The sequence below is a fragment of the Sphaerodactylus townsendi genome, linkage group LG16 (assembly GCF_021028975.2).
Source record: "Sphaerodactylus townsendi isolate TG3544 linkage group LG16, MPM_Stown_v2.3, whole genome shotgun sequence".
Lineage (NCBI taxonomy): Eukaryota > Metazoa > Chordata > Lepidosauria > Squamata > Sphaerodactylidae > Sphaerodactylus > Sphaerodactylus townsendi.
In genome coordinates, this window is record NC_059440.1 from 11,853,620 (window position 1) to 11,874,254 (window position 20,635).

At 45.0% G+C, this 20,635-nt stretch overlaps 1 protein-coding gene across 1 annotated transcript in view; it reads right to left on the reverse strand.

Moving 5' to 3' along the window:
- Positions 1-18,212, reverse strand: part of YWHAE (tyrosine 3-monooxygenase/tryptophan 5-monooxygenase activation protein epsilon) — a 30,669-nt gene extending 12,457 nt beyond the window's left edge. The window contains 4 exon segments of the mRNA XM_048519051.1: positions 7,545-7,651; positions 13,920-14,020; positions 14,023-14,118; positions 18,006-18,212. Of these exon segments, the coding sequence (XP_048375008.1) occupies positions 7,545-7,651; positions 13,920-14,020; positions 14,023-14,118; positions 18,006-18,069 (368 nt within the window). The 5' untranslated portion in view covers positions 18,070-18,212.
- Between the last annotated feature and the right edge of the window lie 2,423 nt (positions 18,213-20,635).

Consider the following 20,635-nt stretch of genomic DNA (forward strand, 5'->3'; position numbering starts at 1 on the left):
ATCTGTTTCTGAGCACAATTCAAGCTGCTGGTTCAAAGTCCTAATGGCTCAGGATACCTAAAGGGCTGCTTCCTCCCATACTGCCCAACCAGCCAAACAAGATTCTCCTCACAAACCCTGTTATGAGCATTCCTGCTTTTGTAGATGAGGTGGGTGATGACCAGAGGCAGGGCTCTTTGAGTGGTGGCACCTTGCCTTTGAAAAGCCCTTCCTCAGCCCAGTTAAGGCAGCACCATGTGATAATGTCAAGTCAGGACTGGAGAAAGGTTAAGAGCAGGTGCACTCTAATCTGGAGAACCGAGTTTGATTCCCTGCTCTGCCACTTGAGCTGTGGAGGCTGCTCTGGGGAACCAGATTAGCTTGTACACTCCAACACATGGCAGCTGGGTGACCTTGGCCTAGTCACAGTTCTTCAGAGTTCTCTCAGCCCTACCCACCTCACAGGGTGTTTGTTGGGGAGGGAGGGAGGGAATGGATATTGTAAGCCCCTTTGAGTCTCCCCCTTTGGCAGGGAGAGAAAAGGGGGGAATAAAAATCAAAACTCTTTTTTTTCTTTTCCTCGCATGGAGGGCTTGGACCTTGGTAATGGCTACTATTTCCTTTAGGGTACTTGGTGACCAAAGAAATTCTGTTTGCAGAGAGGTTTAATTAATGGGATGCACTATTTTAAACTGCTCAATGTTTTGTGCTCTGGATGTGTTTGGAATGCACAGTTTTAATAATGTTTATGTTGTTTATCATGTTTTATTTTTTAAGTTGTTTGGGACAAGTGCCCTAGAGAGGAAGCACAGAAGTTCTCCGAATGAATGAATGAAATGTTCCACTCAATACAGAAGCAGATTGAAAGACCTGTTGGAGAGACCTGGGCCTAGTTCTCCCTGTGACTTTGCCCTGGTGTTGTTTGTTAGTATAAGGAGGCACTGTCCCTCTGTCTGGTGCCTTAAGGAGTAGAAGGGTAGACTGATTGCCCTGTATGACGGCCAATTTCAAACCACGATCCTCTTTTGTCTGTGACCACAAAGGGAAGTGAAATCATAAGAGTTCAGACCAGTTAAGCCAGCACCATGTGATAATGTCAAGTTGGGACTGGATCCTTCAATCGCCTGCAACAGCTGAAGGTCCTGAATTTGGAGCCACCAATATAAAATGGAGCTCTGGAGCTCCAGGGGCTGATTCAGTATCTCTGGGGGAATATGTTAGAAGTACCCAATCAGAAGGGCAGGCCCATGACACCATGCTGATGTAAGTGAACATCAGATTATGGGGGTTCCAAGAGTCATAAGGCCGATCGGGGCCTTTTCGGCGTGTTTGCAGGACTCGTTTATCTCGTTAGGCAGAAGATACAATCTGCCTGCTCTGATTTTTATGCAACTGCCCAGATGCACTAAAAGATATGAGTGTGGTTTGTGATGAGACGCTTCTCCTCGAAGCTGAGTAGGAACACATGAATCTATCTGGAAGCTTGTGAATTAGGTAGTTCTTGCAATCATGCTTAATAGCTAAAGCACACCCACCCACACCCACTGGACAGTGGCGTATCTGCAACGGGGACGGGGGTCAAATGACCCCAGAGGAAATGGCTGGGGGGATTACCCCCACACCCCTCCTACCCTGCACTGACCCGGCTTGGAAGAGCTGGGTGGGCGCAGGGGAGGCACCTAAAGACAGAGCTGTCCAAGTGCCTATGGAGAGAGGGAGGAGGCCTTCAGGGAGGCCGCTCCGATGGGCACCGTGGCAGCAGTGCCTGTCCAAGCCACCCCCGAGCCCTGCCCCTGATTACAAGGGGCGTTCAAGGCAAGTGTTGTCCCCGGGTGCCATTTCCCCCCGATACACCTCTGCCATTGGAGATCGGATGACATGCTTTTTCAGGTCTGTGAGATACAGTCTGTGGTCCGGTGGAGAGTCAGGACGAGAATAGTTCCTTGTTCTGGGGGCTTGAAGGACTTGCTGTCTCTGGTCTGAAGGGGTGAAAAGAAGAATGCCCCTGCCGGTCCATTTTATGTTCCTCCATCCTGGCTGAGGATAGCACAGGTATTCGGCTGGTCTTGGTTAATCCAGTGCAGCAGCCACAAAAACTTTCCCTCCACAAGGAGGGAATGGAAGAAATGCTTGTCTCAGAAGCATTATCTGTGTTTGTAATCTAGCCAAACGTCTCTCTTAGGAACGTTGAGAGCTAGATTGTACAGTGTGTTGCCTGTCATTAATGCAGAAATCTGCAGCGAAGACAGACGCTTTGGAGAGATGAAAGATTACATCAGTCTGGAGGAGTCAGGAGAAAAGTTCTACAGCAGCCACTCCGCTCACAACATTACTGCTCTGGAGAAAAAGTTAACATTTAAAGCATGAGCATCGCTGATCTCACACGAGGCTAGGGGTATTTATTTAGTGAATGCTAACCTGCTTTTCTCCAGAATATACAACTAAAAATCTAAGAAATCTTGTTATAACAACAAAAAGGCGTCAAGTGGATCTTTTTACTTCCCTGCCCTGTAAAGTTTGGGATCGGGGCTCCTGCCACACGTATTCCTTTTATTCTGCAAAAAAGCTCATTTATATTCAGCAGTATTGTAATGAGAAGTTCTCAACCTGGGTAGAACTCCAGTGAGCCACCGCTAGCAGCCTCGTAGCATGCAGCCGCCAACTAGCATTCTCTTCTCTGACCCTCTGAGGCTTTTATAGCTTCTTTCTCCCCTCCAACCCCACTCTGAGCCCACCCATTTGTCTGGCCCTTCCTGGGTCTCCACCTTTAAAGCTTTGCGGGCTCTTCCTCTACTCTTTGGCTCCTGGGAGGAAAGGGCTGTCCCTGCTGCTGGGTCAGCTTCCTGCCTGGTGGGACCCTGAGACAAGCCTTGCCGTTGCCAGCCCTGACCTGGGATAACTGCTACCTGCCTCTCCCAGCTCCTTGGGCAGCTGCAGTTTGCCAAGTCCTGCAGGTAAGTGGCTTGGGGGCGGCTGCAGGGGCAGGTGGGGACATTTGGCAGTCTGGGTTGTGGACAGCAGGCCATTTTTATATTATTATTTACATCAAGTTGGCACAGCATCAAAGCATCAATGGAGGCTTTTCAGACAACTGTCTTCCAGCATGACCGACACTGATCATCGCTAAATCCTGTCCCCAAGTTTCCAAGACACACAAGGCAATGGGAGTGGAGGGAAAAGGGCGAAAAGGGAAACCTCTTTGGCAGAATTTCCCTTTAGCTGGTGCTGGTCCCTGAACGGGGGAGATTAAATGCCCCGCTAATGACAGAAGTAGTCTTCTCCAGAAGATGTCATGTCATATTGTTTGTTGCACACAACAGGAATTCTGTTAGCAGTGATCACACCCGCTTAAAAAAAAAAACTAAACTGACATTTCTCATGATGTTGCCCGGCAGATGTAACCTGGGATTGGCTGACTGTTGCAAATGTCGTTTTGTTTAAGTGTGTAATCCACCTTAAGACCCAGACTTAAGACTCACTGGGAATAGGAAACTATACATTAAATAAAATGGAATAAAGTATACATAAAGTATACATAAAGTATACATAAACTTGCCTTTGTTGACAACTGATGACTCTGAATGGAAGACACACACACTATGTCAGGTTTCATAGCTACTTAAATTATAAATTAAGATGGACTGAGGACATGCAATAATTGTAGGGGACACATGTTTGTAAGGCTCTCTGATTAGTGTCTTGAAACATCACATAAATCTGAAAGAAAGCCTGTATCTATCCTTGAACACTAAATCAGGTGTAGTAGTTAAGAGCAGGTGCACCCTAATCCGGAGACCTGGGTTTGATTCCCCTCTCCGCCACTTGAGCTGTGGGGAGGCTTATCTGGTGAACCAGATTAGCTTGTGAACTCCAACACATGCCAGCTAGCTGACCTTGAGCTAGTCACAGTTCTTGGGAGCTCTCTCTGCCCCACCTACCTTACAGGTATTTTTTGTAGGGAAAGGAGATTGTAAGCCCCTTTGAGTCTCCTTGTAGGAGAGAAAGGGGGGATATAAATCCAAACTCTTCTGAAAGAAAAGTGACAGAAGCATGTCCAAGTGGCTAGAAACTGGAAGGGTTTCCAGGTGTCCAGCTATGAATGCAAGACAGCAAAACCTGTCAAAGACTAAAATGTGCCACGTGAGAGAAACATATGGGTTGCGGCTAGTCAAGTAGTACTTGTTCGCTGCAACATGGAGAGCCACCTTCACACTTCCCATCAACTAAAACAGTCATACAACTACTGTATGCCCTTCATGCCACCCAAACAGGACCTATAGAACGTTCCTGTGCTATTAATGGTAGTTAGACTATTGCGTGTTGTGGATGTGGCAACATTTTTGGTCTTGGCCCAGCAGACCCGCTCCAGTTATACTGTTTAACTACCCCTTTTATTGATTGCCTCGATATTTATCCATCTTAATCTATTTTCTTCTTTTAATCTATTTATTGAGACTTTGATTAACCTCTTTGTTAATGCCCATAAAGGTACTGAACTGAACTGACTATTGCGTGTGGGGTTGAAGTGTTATCGAGTCAGAGCTGACGTATGACAATCCCACGGGGTTTTCAAGTCAAGAGACATGCAGAGGTGGTTCGACCTTGCCTACCGTGGCGTCATGACCCTGGCATTCCTTGTAAGTCTTCCATCCAATTACTAACAGGGGTCAAGGCTGAGGATGTGTGGGTAGCCCAAGGTCACTCATTTAAGATGACACAACAGAGTGGACATTCGAACCTGGGTTCCCCAGATCCTAGCCAGCAAGGCTTAGCGGTTAATAGCAGTCAAGGTCTGATGTTTTTATCTTCAGGTGAGAGCTTTTTTTTGTTTACTCAGGCAGGTTGCGGAAAGGATTATTTTTAATGCTTTTATTTACTGCCTTGGACTCTTTCTCATTTTCACCTGTGCGTCTCTTTTTCTCCTCTACTGCTCCATGTTTTTCCCTCACTGGCTGCTTTTCACTGGTTATTCACTGATGCTCTGAATTTTTCATTCTTATATGGATCTTGATGTTCCAGTATCATATGCCATCTCGGACATTCCCACGAGTGTGGATTATAAATAGCTTAAAGTAAGAAAGAAGCAACATCACTGGCCAGAATAGGTGCCGGGCTGTACTGACTGCGAATAAAGCCGACTGCTGCTTTATGCGCACACCTTTATGAATTTTATGCACACACCATGCACTTTATGCGCACACCAGTGTATTAGCTAAAGAGGGCAGGGATATCTTAGTGAATCTGTTCATCCCTGGGCCCATGAAACAGTGCACCTACAAAAAAGGGTTCAACTAAAATAAGAATGAGAGATGCTATGGAATGTTATTTGGGCCGTGATATTATGCAATTTTTGCTTTTACTGGCTTTGAAAATCGACAGCTTTAACAATAGAGACTCTTCTGCAAGACCAGCCAATCTGCTCCGCCAGCTACCGTGTTTCCCCGAATATAAGACAGTGTCTTATATTACTTTTTGCTCCCAAAGATGCGCTATGTCTTATTTTCAGGGGATGTCTTATTTTTCTGTGTTCTGTTCGTCGGGCATGCTTCCAAACAAAAACTTTGCTACGTCTTACTTTCGGGGGATGCCTTATATTTCGCACTTCAGCAAAACCTCTACTATGTCTTATTTTTAGGGGATGTCTTATATTCGGGGAAACAGGGTAGTTACTAGTTACTTCCTATTAGAAGGGAAAGAACAGTAAGGATTGCAGAGCAGAAAATCAAATTTACAGCTCCAGAAGTAAAAAAAGAAATGGGTGAGGTTTTATAAGAGTCGGTGGGAAACTCTGAAATGAACTAGAAAGCCAATGCCATTTCCTCTTCGGCACCATTATTTGTAAATGCACTTGCACAGTATAAACTTGGAAATAAGCGGCTCCTTAAGGAATGCCTTAAAGGGGATGCCTTTCCGTCGCGGCACCTTGATTGCCGAATTCTCTGCCCAACCATTTGATGCTCAGCCTATTCAGCTTAAGATGCCAAGCCAAAAAAAAAAAAAATCATGTTTATTTTCTGAGGCCTTTCCTGTACCATCCCCCCACCCCCATTCTGTTTGTTCTGATCTCACAGGGCTTACTGACAAGCCAAAACAAAATGCTCTTGGGTTTTAAAAAACTGCTTGAAATTACTGCTTTTGCAGACGGGCTGCTGGTTTCATTATGTGATTTTGGCTGTCTCGGTTGTTCCTAATTGGAAGCTGCGCAGAGCACAATGCTGAGGGTATGGAACACGAATCGTTTAAACGTATTTTGAAAACGTGAAAGCTTGTGGCTTGTCATTCTGAAAGTGACTCACTGCAAACGCAAGGCAACATTGCAAGTCATTCTGCCCGAGACTGTGTGGTTCCTGGAAATCAAGCATCAAGAGTCAGGAGGACAGATCACAGCCTGCTTCCCTGCCACCCCATTCAGACTACTTCTCATTCCTCCATATTTAAGGCCTGAGAGTTTTCAGTAGACATGCAACAGGTACTGAACTGTGCAAAACACAGTAACACTGCTGGCAGCAAGTTAGATCTCTACTGTAGCTTTGTTTGTAGGCAAGTAACTAACTGATCAAATAAAGTCTTTCTAGTAAGAAAGTGACAATGGGCATCACCGCAGTGACGAGAACAGAGAGGATGCTTCCTACAAAGAATCCTATCGCCTGTGAAACATTAAGCCGATGGGGGAAGACATGCATGGAATTACGGTGAAATAAAGTGCATACTCTGTGTCAAACAGATCTAAACACAAAGGGGCATCAGTATCAACGTTAGCACCACTATAAAATAACATAACTTTCTTCCAAAATAAAATGCACAAGATGACAATCTTCTGTACTTTTGCTCGAGACGTTACATGTATAATTGTGCATCACAGACCCAAAAGTACTTAAAAGTACATTTGACCCATTTTATCAAAGGCTATTCCATGAGAAAATGTTAGCATTCGTTGACTCTTAAAAAAAATGAAACCTCAACTTATTTTCGTCACACAGCATCTTGAATTGTATACAAGTTTCAGCCCTAGCTTGACCTGAGGGATGCATTTAATTAGTTCACATAGCTTTTGGCTTACCCTTAAACCTTAACTATCTCAAGAGGGGGCAGAATCATACGCAACACAACAGACCAGTGAAAAAGCACAAAACGGGAGGAATTCCAGGAGCGGATGGAGAACATCTTCTTGAGCAGTTTTGTCTCATAAATATTTTGCTTGCCATTTTCCTGAATTTAAACTATTTCCTGAGCCAAACGGCAAGTAGAGACAGCGCGGAGATTTCCCAATTTAGCACGGCATAACATTTTATGAGCCAAAGTCCATTGTGTCGGACACGTGAAGTGTTAAATTCAGTTGCCGGTCTCAGAGAGAGTTCTGGATCTCATAAGCTTGTACTACAATGAACTGGTTACTCTTTTAGGGGGCACAAGACTCATTTTGGTTGAAGGACACTAACACATCTCTCTTCCTCCCCCATCCCCACAGACCAGACAATTCAGTTAAGAACCCACCCGTTATACTGATATATAGCAAAGTAAGATGCCTTCCCCAGTTTCACAGTTTTAACCCAATATCAACCTACATTTTATAATAGAAAACCTTGGATTCGCCAGTGTTGGCTGCTGGAATGAGGTGTTTGTCCAGTACATCCAGAATGTCACAACAGATTAGTTTCAATTCAGTCTCAACCTTGTGGGGGGGAGGAATGGCAAATTCAAGAGAGCTGTCAGCAAATACATGTTAGCTTTTAACACACACACAAACAACCCCCATAAATTACTACATTGACATATTATTACCATGTTTCCCCGAAAATAAGACAGGGTCTTATATTAATTTTTGCTCCAAAAGATGGGTTAGGGCTTATTTTCAGGGGATGTCTTATTTTTTTCCATGATTTTTTACCCCCCACATGAACACATCAGCTGTACCAGGGAATCTGTAACTAGGGCTTATTTTTGGAGTAGGGCTTATATTTCAAGCATCCTCCAAAAATCCCCAAAAAATCATGCTAGGGCTTATTTTCGGGGAAACAGGGTAGTGGAAACCAGTCGCCTTCCAAATGTAGCTCACACTCTGCAAGTATCCTTCAATGGGCATCACTGACCATTTGATGGCAATTGTTTCCCAGCTATGAAGAAGGATGCCCCCCATGTGACTTCCATCCATCAGCCCCCAGTGCGCTTGCTGCATTCAGCTACAGGACCAGGCAATTTTACTTAGCCTACAGCCCCCAGCAAGACCCAAATTGATAAATGCGCAGCTTGACTGATTGTCCACTGGGTCACTGTGAAACTCTGGTCAAGAGATCTGGGGGCTTCGTTCTAGCCTTCTCAGAACAGCAGCAGATGGATCTTTGACAGGGTGGCTCCCTTTCGAAGCGACTACGCCCCCCCCACCCCCAAACTTCTGGTAGTTAGAGCTGTGAAGAGTAGGCCACAAAACTGCAGGGAAAGTTTTTTTTCTCTGAAAACTTTGTTCAGTTATTCTGATGGAAAGCTGCAATTTTTGAGAGCACTGAAACAAAGCCCAATAATTCTTCTTGAATAAGTGAAATTCTTCTTCAGGTGTGTTTTGCTTATTTAAAATGTGTAGCATGAAATGTTTCATTTGAGACAATTACAGCTTGAGGGAATCCTGCATACACTATAGGGAAATAATATTAAGCATGTATTTATTTGTTAAATGGGACTAATTTTGTCCTCACTATGTCAATACACTATTTTTCAATGTTATAAAGTTTAACAATGTCAAATACGCTGATAGGTCTATTGTGATTAACATCATGTTTAACATAATACATTTTGTTTACCATAAAACATACTATTTTCATTTTTTCTACCTTTCAGAAGGCAAAAAATAAGGTGTGCTAAGGTAACGGAGGGCAGCAGTGCAGCAGCTGTCTCTCTCTCTAGTACTGGGTCTATTCACAATTTTACTGGTAAAAAAAACTACAGCGTTCATATTTTTATGGTTCATAAATAAAACCAATAAATAGTCTTAGATATTTAGTTATGGACCTTGAACTTAATATTTTGAAATCAGTAATCTAGGTTTAGGTTTGATGGTTAAAATAAGCACGTGCGTATATTTTATATTTTTTTCAACATTTCAGGGTTTCTTTAAAACTCTCCCCCTCAGTTTCAAAATTTCTGGTACAATGTGTCATATACTACAGAGATATCAATGGACCTTCTGAACCCAAGCTGGCTATTATTTCATAATACAACACTAGGGATATGGGGGAAAGGTGCTTCAGCAACAGTTCACGCCTGGGCACAATCTTTATCATGTGCCTCACGCATTTTAACATACAAGGCTGTTTACTTTTGTCACTTTTTCTGGCAAGGCAACACGGAGGAAAAAGGCACCTTCCCATTAATCATGGATCCACAGTTCTAACTGATATCAGTCTTGGCCTAACTCCTAGGAGTTGCCCAGAAGCCAAACTTTGGACAAAAAATGGGGGGAAACAACCACATTACCTTGACATTATTTTATGTGACATGATAAGTTGCCAAGCCCAACCAACTCAAATTGCTCTGAGTTCAGAAACCAGTTCCAACCTCAATGATCTATTCTGCTGAATGTTACTGTTGCTCCGACTGACAGAATAATACAGCAATTGTTTCTGCCTCTGGATTACCAGGAAACTCATCCAAAATATCATTAACTCAGTGTTGCGATTAACGTTTAGACTTTTCAATGTTGAGAAGGTACCCTGAATCTTTGTTAAAAAAACTGGAACGCTTTCAAATGTTCTTCTGAGCTGCAAATGGATCCTGTGTTCCAGTGCAGATTAACTCCAGGCTTCAGCCCTCAAGTGCACAGGTGATCATAAGCAGTTCAGGACTATTCCTTAGGGACTGATTGAATGCAATGGGTTCCCATCCAACAGCCATGGGCCCTACAAAAAGCCCTCTCAAGTTCAGAATACAAAACATACAATGAAAGCACCTTGAATTTAATTCATACCCCACAGATCCTGCATTTGAATTATAATCTAGTTGGAAATTTTGCACACAGGGGAAAGACCAAAGAATAAGCAAAGGCTTGATTCATGCCCTGATTGAGGTTTATACTCTGGTCCATTTCAATCAGGCTAATGTAAAGAGGAAAAGAGGGACATGTGGGCAAACCCAAATGGCCAGTGGATTGGGGCACTTTATCTACAACAGCAGAGTGCCAAAGTACCTTAAGAAGGCCTGGGATTGCAACCAGAAAGTTCAGAATATCCCTCCCTCCCCCAGAGTGGTGTTGTTTTTTTTCATTTTTCCATGGGTTCACTCACTGGCAATGTATAAACATTTTTAGGCAAAAGTCTACACCACCAGGGAATAACAATTCCTATTTATAATATAGACAATGTTAAAGATAGATTACTAAAAATATGTACTTTCTGTTTTTAACTTTTATTTTTTCCTACCTCTGAAGTGGAAAGAATTAAGATGTGTGAGCTAAGGTAATACAGGGTACAAAAGCATTCTCTCTGCGGCATTGGAGTTTTTATACAATTTTTATGCAATTTTGCTTGCAGAACCCTGGCAATGCAATCTGAAACAGGTTATTCAGAGGCATACTCAGGTCTATTCATTTGGGCATTAATCCCAAGAAAAGCGTGTTTAGGATTTCCCTGTAAGAGTTACTCCAGTCTAAACCCACTGAAATCCACAGGTGAAGATTGGAGTAACGCTGCATCTGACCAAACAGTAACATTTTAATTTCACCGCCATTCCAATTAATATAATTTTACACACTTATAATTGCATCAGGGCTCAACGAACGATATATGCCAAGTCATCATGGTGCCTAAAATTTTCATTGTGGTCCGCAGTTTTTTTAAAATTATGTTTTATTTTATAAGCAGCTTTGAGAAGGTTCCTCAGGAGAGAGAGGTTTTTTTTCTAACTTTTCAGTAATTTTTTGCACCATATTACAGTAATCCTCAGTTGAAGAAAGGGTGGATCCGACCTTCAACTGGTAAAAAAGGGAGGAAGCATTCTCCTTTGACAACCTAAATGGCTACATTTGGGACCATGGGTTTTGAATGGACAAACGCCATATGGAATGTGCTCTGAGCCATATTGCAGTCAGAGACCAAAAAAGCCCTACACATTCCGAACAAAGTCATATTATTATATAACCCAGTCTTCAAATAACCTCAGATTAATTTTGAAAAACCCAAATGTTCCCTGTGAGGTCCTCCCATGGACAGCATGGTATACTGGTTAAGAGCAGGTGGATTCTAATCTGGAGAACCGGGTTTGATTCCCCACTCCTCCACCTGAGCGGTAAAGGCTTATCAGGTGAACCAGATGTGTTTCCTAAATTCCTGCTGCGTGACCTTGGGATAACCACAGTTCTTCAGAACTCTCTCAGCCCCACCTATCTCCCAAGGTGTCTGTTGTGGGGAGAGGAAGGGAAAGGAGCTTGTAAGCCACCTTGAGGCTCCTTATAGGAGAAAGATGGGGTATAAATCCAAACTCTTCTTCTAACAGAAATAAACGCTTGTGAATTTGATCTCAATTATGAGTTTAACTTCTATAATCGTGATGCAATTTGGACTCTCTGTGAAGCAACTAACATCTTCTGCTCCTAAAAGTCCAATGACCATCTCATACTGAACGCTTATTAGATGTGCAAACAGAAGAGAAGTTTCTCCACTAGAGTTGCCTTATCTTGTAATCAACTGATCATTAGGCAGGCACAACCTCAAACAACCTGGATCCTTTACTGCAGAACTGAAGAGGAAGTGCACGCTTGAGACCTAAATGATGAAAGGTCAACTGAGAACAAGGATGAAGAAACCTACAATTCCATTTGAATCCTTGGTCAAAACCTCCAACTAACACCTCATTCCTCCCCTGGGGTTTGCTCCTAGCTGAACGTGGGAATGCTCTCAGGGAAACTCACAATCCTTGCCTACCTGGGGGCAGGGGAATGCTCTGCAATTTGTCCAATGGAAAAACTGGAAAGTTTGGGCAAGTGTGGGGAAAAAAACCAACATGAAACTTTCCTTCCTTTTGAAATGAATGAAGTGCTTTTTAAGAAAAGACTTTACACATAAAAATGTGTAGAATGTCTTTTTAAATCTAATGCAATTGATATCACTGGGTAGTAATAATTCCTATTAAAGAATTAGAGGCCAGGGTGGGGGAGAGGAGGTTCTGGGGAAAGGGTTTCCTGAGGGGATAAATCTGAAGAATTAGGAAGACAATGAAGATTGGGGTAAAACGATTTTCAGCAAAAGGTTTTATTCGCTCTGAATGTGTAGCAGGAAAATGTCTATGTAAATCTACACATCAGATAGTTCCTATATCAGTGGTGGCGAACCTTTGGCACTCCAGATGTTATGGACTACAATTCCCTTCAGCCCCTGGCCATGCTGACAGGGGCTAATGGGAATTGTAGTCCATAACATCTGGAGTGCCAAAGATTCGCCACCATGGCCCTATATATATTGTACATGTATATATTTTATAGGATATTTTTATTGTGTAAACGTAATTATTTTGGCAACAATATGCTTCGCATAGGGGTCAAGCTCGTGGCCCTCCAGATTGTATGGACTACAGTTCCCATCATCCGCTGCCAGCATGATGCCATCCATCAATACATTTTATTTTGTTAGAAATTTTCTAATTTCAACTTTCATTTTACACCCTACCCCTCTAATTAAGATACAAGTTCTAAGACAGCACAAGATGTAACCGTCTGCCGCTCTAAGTTATCTCTGCAGTTTTCTTAGTTCAAAACTAAGGCGATTAAACTTTTAATTCCATAAATACGACACATAATGAAATGTTATGTGCTAAGTAACAAGTCATGTCATGCTGTTCAATTAGTAAAGTTTAGGTTTCATAGGTAAGAACCGCAAGTATTTCAATTTTACCCAAAATGTCCATTGCTGCTCAGTAACAGGCTTTTTCCTATGGCTTTACAACTTACACAAGTTCTATGTCTTTGATAATACTACAGTGATTGGAACCTGTCTCACAAATCAGAAACCTCTCAGGAAACAGCCCAGATGAATACACGGTTCTTCGACTGAAGAAAGACAGCAGGAATAATAATGTACAATTCATCTACAGAGAAAGCTTATCCTACAAATAACTTACAACCCCATCTAAAGGGCGGAGGGGGACAAAGGGCTGGCTGGCAGAGGGGTGGATCTACTCCTGGCTGGTCACTGAAGCCCTCCATGGTGCTGAATGCTGCATCAGCCTCCCTGTGCCCCTGCCACTGGGGGGAGGGCTTTGGACTTCTGCCACCTTTTTGGTAGTGTAAGTCCATTAAACCCAATGGGGGCTTTCCCGCAGCGGGGAGGATTTTTTGTTTTTTGCCTTCCCACACTGCTACAAAGCCCCCTTGGGAATGGCGGGGCGGAGCAGCCATGGCACTGCATCCAGGCACCCAGCCCTTTGGATGGGGATGCCTGTAGAGCACTGGGAATGCCTTAGGACCGTGGCGGCGAACCTATGGCACTCCAGATGTTCATGGACTACAATTCCCATCAGCCCCTGCCAGCATGGCCAATTGGGGCCAATGGGAATTGTAGTCCATGAACATCTGGAGTGCCATAGGTTGGCCACCCCTGCCTTAGGACAAGAGGGGGATGAAAAACATGGGGGAAAGAATCGTCAGCTACTCTGACCAGTCCAAAGTTGAGAGGTAAATGCCATCCCCATACACTGAGTTCATTCAGTGTTTTCAGATAGCCTAACAGCCCTCCTGCCAGCATGGGCTAATTGACCATGCTGGCAGGGGCTGATGGGATTTGTAGTCCATGAACATCTGGAGAGCCGCAGGTTGCAGACCCCTGCCATACACAATAGGCAGTTGCAGATTTACATTCTACAATCCAAAATCAAACGAGTCTTAGAGCAGGCAACTCTACGGGGGCTTCCGGGATGAACAGCAAGCGGCACAGGAACCTCTCGCGTTCTGCAGCACTCACCATTTGCCGATACTCCCGGATCATCTTTAATTTGTCTTCTCCACCCCTTGTTTTCCCTTTCTGTCTAATGCTGCTGATTATTCTCCACAGTTTCCTTCTAGTCCGATCACATTTTTGTAGGCAACAGACAGCAAATTTCGTTCCTCGACTGTCAATTCCACATCCATTCCAGCCACTTTTTTCATTGATTCAACCATTTCTACAGGAGAGATACACACGTGAATGTTGACGCCTCAACTCCAGGATTCGCTTCAGTCTTACCAACTATGAACAGAACTAGTAACCCAAGTCTAGAATTTTACTCCAGGGCAAAAGTGCTGGCCTCATTGGAACCTATTTTATCAGCCTAATCCAATCCAAATCTAATGGGTATCTACACAGGAAGCACCCACATGGCGAAAAATTTGCTATGTACCTGTGAGTTGTGCAACAGCCCAAAAGTCCTGACAAAAAGCATTTTTATATACTGAATTTCAAGGAATTGCAACTCACACTTCTGAGAGGCATAATCGGGACAGAGCATAGGTCTTTCATAAACAATGCCATAGCGCTCCTGCAAATAAAACCGCCAAACCTGCCTGCTGAACTACACATTGTTGGGACGATGCTTCCATATCAGGGAGTCAAATTAGCTCTGCACCAAGTATTTGTGTCAACCTTCAACATGCACGCACCTGTACCATAGAAGAACGACAACAGGGGGAGTAATCCACATCTCTGTAAGATCAACGAGAATCACAAAATGAACACCCACCAACTAACTCTAACCTAGACATCGAAGCTATAGGGAGCTCAGAGAATCTACCTCTGTTGGGAGAATTCTCACTCTTGCATCACCAGCACATCTGTAGCACATGCATGTCTGCCCTGGGCAACAATCACTCATCTATCACTGGATTCCAACCTCACAAAAACTGTGTACGCTATAGACCAGGGGTCTGCAACCTGCAGCTCTCCAAATGTTCATGGACTATAAGTCCCATCAGCCCCTGCCAGCATGGCCAATTGGGCACTGTAGTCCATGAACATCTGGAGAGCTGCAGGTTGCAGACTCCTGCTATTGACGCATTTCAGGTTCTAGTCACAGCATTATTTGAGAACAATACAAATATTCAGATTGAGTTCTGGCACCTGATAGTTTGTTTTTAGATGGACAACTTATGCTCCTTCCAAAATTCAGGCTTCTTAATTTGGAGGGGAAAGACGGCAGAAGGGAAAGATCAAGGAGCTACAATGAAAGCTTCTAATGGTAAGCAAAACCGCTCCTTTCAGTTTCTGCCCCTTCACCACACGCTGTCCACATGGCTCTGCGTGACAAGAGCTAATATTTCTGTTACTGGATAAAGCCCGAGAGTCAATTTCATCGATAAGCAGAAAGTAGAGACTTATCCCATCGTGGGCTCACAGATTGCTACCTGAACAGCAAAGCTGACAAGTCAATAAAAGAGGACCACATTCCAACAGATACGGTCATCAGCAATTCTCTCCAGCCTACTCAGGAAGCATCCTAGATGCAGTAATTTTTTTGTCTTTTCAGGTGACAGAGAGCCACCAGAATACAGGATGACAACAGTCCCTGCACACCAGGGTTGTGCTAGTAGGCAACAGCTGCTGATAATCATCTGGTCTGCATTTTGGCAATGTGCCCATTACCCAACTCAGCCTGGGTGCTTTCAGGTTCCACTCTAAGCACAGAATCCCAGGGCTTCAGATGTTCAGGAATCCAGCAATCTCATCAGCTCTTCAGTCAGCATGGCCAATTGGCCATGCTGGTAGGGGCTGATGGGAATTGTAGTTCCTGAACATCTAGAGAGCCGCAGGTTCCCTACCCCTGACCTAGCAGATCCCCCCCCCCCAGATTCAAAACGGTAAATCTTGGTTTCCAAGTCAAGAAAGGGTGCTGCTCTGTAAGAACTCCCAGATGCTTCCTGATACATCTTACTTTTTTTCAAGAATGGCAAGGCAGACAGCAGCAGCTAACAGGTAGGGCATAATCTTATTTAGGATATCCAGCTTCCAGGGTCTACTTAGGCAATTCCCACAAGGAAGCGTGTATGCGTGCGTACAGAGGATCTCGTGCATCTGTTCTGTAGCACATGAGGGAAATAGGACATCGCTGCGAAGGTCTGTCATTTTGAGACATTCAACAGAGAACCCGAAACAGGTTACCCAAGCACACGGCAGCGCTCTGTAGATATTTTCAAGACAAAATAGGCGACGTTTTCAGAAAGCCCAACATTTCTTTGCCCCAAGGTGAGACTGCGCACCACAAATGCAAAGCTGAACACATTACAACAGAAGAAAACTAGAATTAAAACCAGGGAGTGTGGCTTCATTGGGCCAGCAGATAGGACTCCCATGCTCACAAGCACTCCATGCTATGCATTGCAATAAGGAAGAAAGGATTGCAACAGTCCCAACAGCCATTCCATTCCAAACTATCCCAACTAGGGCAAAGAGGCAACTTTAAATAAACGCAAGCTGCCCTACATTGAATCACAAACAGCCAAGAAGAGATATCAAGAATCCATGTTTAAACCTAAGCCAACGTTCTCTTTATGGGTTCACAACAGGATTGGGCGGTATACCAACCCCAATAAATAATAATAATTGTGCAAAATTCAAACCACTGGTCCATCAAAGTCAGTTTTGTCTACCCCAGTGGCTTTCTAGGATCTTTCACATCACCTGATCCTTTCACTGGAGATGCAAAAAAAATGAAAACGGGACCTCCTCCTTGACAAGTAGATGCTCTACTACTGAGTCATGCATGGCCCCTTTCCAAAGATCTTTTTACCCAGGGCAGAACTGGCTTGCCTGAGGTGGGGCAGCCCAACACTGGCACCAATATCACTATAATTCTAGTGGTGCTATATTATCAATTCAGAGCCACACATATGTGCTACAAATCTGGAGAAATAACATTACTTGCCCTGTCTATGGACTAAGCAACTCCTAAAATCTACTGGAAGGCTAATACATCCTCCCACGACGGTAAGGATACTTGCTACTTACACTTCCTGATGACCTCTGGTTCGCGCCGTGGTTTCACTCAATTAACAAGTGTCATACTACAAACTGGTAATACTACAAAGGTCAACCCTCCAAAAAAGAAACGGTGACTGCAGCTACTGACTTCTGTGCTTTCGAGGTTTTTCTGCATTTTTTAAATTTTTTTAAAAGCACAGGGGTATAAAACCTACAAACTGGTAATGCTACAAAGGCATGAAATCACTGTTGGCTAATGAAGCACCAGTGAATGCAGCTATTGACTTGCATGCTTTTGAAGTATTTCTGTATTTTAATTTAAAAAAACCCACAGGGGTATAAAACCTATGAACTGGTCATACTACAAAGGCAAACTAACAAATGTCCCAATGTTTAAACTGGTCATACTACAAAGGCATGAAACCACTGCTGGTCAAACCATCAATGAAGGAACGGTGATTTGCAGCTAGTGACTTGTGTGCTTTCGAGATTTTTCTGTATTTTTTAAAATTAAAAACAAACACAGGAGTATAAAACCCGCTTGGTACCTGTTTCCATAGTTTGCCATCCTTCCCCCACCCCCCACCCCTGATCAGCCTGCCACCCATCACTATAGGACTTCAGGGCAAGGGATGGCATTTAAAGACCAGGAAGCCCACCTGGTCATGGGCAGCCTTAGATCCGCCTGCATTGGAAAGGGGGATCGGGTTGTCCATGCGACTTAGGGGGAGGGAGAGGCGAAAAGGCAGCTCCCCTCCCAGGTGGGGCCACCCTGGGGTGCGGGGAGAGGGGATGCGGGGGAGAAAGCCCCACCCGCGAGGCTGCGGGGGGGCAGGGACCCCCAGGCCTGCTTTCCAGGCGGCGCTGCCCGGCCTCCTCCCTCGGCGCCACACCCCTCCTAGCCCGGGGTGGCCTGGCCCAGGGCAGCCCCGGGGCGGCCCGCGACCCCCCGGGCCCTGCCCGACCCCCTCTGGGCCCCGCCGCCGCCATTTTGTCTGCGCCCCCCGCCCCCGGCCGGCCGGCCGCCGCCATTTTGTAGGCGCTCCCCTCCTCCGCCTCCCCCCCCGCCTCGGGCCCGTCGGCGCCTTCCCCTCGCACCATCGTAGCGCTCGGCTTGCTCGGCCAGCTTGGCCTGATAGACGAGGTCCTCCCGATCGTCCATGTCTGGCGAGTGAGGGCGGCGGGGGCTGCGCGGGGCGGATGGAGGCCGATGGCTCTGAGGGGGGCCCAGCCACGATCAGCTCACTGCTCTCCGGGCAAAGATGGCGGTGGCGCCTCGGCCCGCTGCATCCGGGCAGGTTGGGCGGCGCGCGCATGCGCACGCCACGCCCCCGTAGCGATCGCGGCTCCCCTGGCAACCAGCGGTGCGGAGGAGAGCGCGCTGGTGTGGCCCGAGGAGGGCGTGGGTTCGAATCCACCCCTCACCCGCGGCTGTGGAAGGGAAGTCACTTACATCGGTGCAGTAGCGATGTTGCAATTCTTTGGGAAAAGCAGATAACTGCAATGCAATGGCTTCCCAAGGGGCACCACCTGACGCTGCTCTGGCCAGCAAACTCCCCACTGACCTGCTTTGTTTTCCTTATTGCATTTTTATCCCACTGTTTCCCCCCAAGGACTTAGCGCATGCCACCAGCCCTGGAGAAAAATCCATTGTTCTTTGAACAGGTAGTGGGAATGAGCAACTGAGATTTCAATTATAAATTTTTATTTGTTTGGCTGTGTTTGTTTGGGTTTTCCATGGCTGTGTGGCCCTGGTCGAGTAGCTTTACCTTCTAGACCAGTGATGGCGAACCTTTTTGAGACTGAGTGCCCAAATTGCAACCCAAAACCCACTTATTTATCGCAAAGTGCCAACACGGCAATGTAACCTGAATACTGAGGTTTTAGTTTAGAAAAAATGGTTGGCTCCTAGGCGTGCGTTACTCGGGAGTAAGCTTGGTGGTAGTCAGTGGCTTTGCTTTGAAGCAACTGTGCAACTCTTCCAATGAGTGAATCACGACCCTAGGAGGGTTTACTCAGAAGCAAGCCCCATTGCCAGCAACCAAGCTTACTCCCAGGTAAAGGATCGCACTTTAGTTCTTCGCATGAAAATTAGTGGGGTTTAACAGCACTTAACAGGGTTACCTACACTGCTTCCCCAAAACTAGGTCTTAGGTTTAATGCTAATAATCGAGCCCAGCGGCCCAGGCCAGCCTAGATATGTGTGTGTGTGTGGGGTGGGACTCTGTTTGCGTGTGGCCACAGAGAGGGCTCTGAGTGCCACCAGCACCTGTGCCATAGGTTCGCCACCACTGTTCTAGACTACGGCCACACAGCCCAGAAAAGCCAGATAATTTCAGTGTCGAAAGCTTTTGACAATACATTTTATTTATGGATCTAAAACATTTGTATTCCACCTTTCCAGTCTGATGTGGAATGTCATCCAGTAAATAACATCCCATGAAGCCTATATTAAAGAGACAGGACATCCCCCTTGCGAGGCGGCCCGGGACCACTGCCACCAGCTAAGGTAAGTGGGGTGGGGGGAGGGGGGGCTGGAGCAGGTGTTGCCCCAAGTGCCGTTTTCCCACAGCAGGCCTCTTCCTGCAGGTATGGAGTGAGATATTGCTCATAGCCTTTGAACATCTCATTTCATGCAGGGCCAGATTAACACCTTTAGAGATCCTAAGCACTGAAAAGTTTATGGTACCCCCAAAACACTGTGTACATAATTCAAAATAAAAACGTTAGTAAACTGTAAAATATATATGTTCTAATTAATAAATATAATTATTTGGGTGAAACAAAACCCCTATTATTCCGTTGCTTTCTTGCCTTGCAGGCATGTAGCATTTTAACATACTCGAAGCAAAGATGCAAAATAATAATAATAATAATAATAAAATCATGAATAACTTTATTTATACTACAGAAAGTTTTCTCCTGTATTTTTAAATTGCAAAGTCTTTGAGCGTAACCTCGAAATGAATCTGAAGGTACAAATCCGCTTCTTCGATTCTTAGCAGAGATAAGGAGGAAAAAAGCTCTATGGGGCCCTTTTTACTTGAGGCCTAAGCACGTGCTTATTTTGCTTAATGGTTAATCCAGGACTGATCTCATGGTAGTGAATTTCCATTGAATGAATGATGCTTTCTTTGAAGGCTTGAATCTGTTGACAGTTTCATAGTGACTCCCAAGTTCTGAGGAACTGGACAAAAAGGATTTCCCCCCCTGTCCTGACAGGAAGGGCTGTTCGACAGTGGAATGCACTACCTAGGAGTGTGGTGGAGTCTCTTTCTTTGGAGGTTTCTTTCTTTGGAGTCTCTGTCAGGAGTGCTTTGATTCCTGCATTGCAAGGGGGTGGACGATGGCCCTTGGGGGTCTCTTCCAACTCTATGATTCTAACCAATGGTGTGATTCAAATAATTTAACAACCGGTTCCGGGGGTTGGGATTCCAAAAATGTAACTGGTTGTTTACAAGCACGATTTTAACAACCGGTTCTGCTGAGGTGGTGTGCACCTGCTGAATCCCACCACTCATTCTAACACTAGAGTGGGTCTCCAACTTGCCCACCAGCACCTTTTCAGGTGCCGCCAAATGGTTTAAAAAGGGAGCAGGGTTAGGTGGGACTTTTGCCCAGCAGGGCTTTTGATTGGAGATCTGATGGACTGTGCAGAATTTTCAAAGTTGACTGGGCTGCAGTTTCCACCACAGAACAAGGGCTTTTCCTGCATGACAGAAGGTATG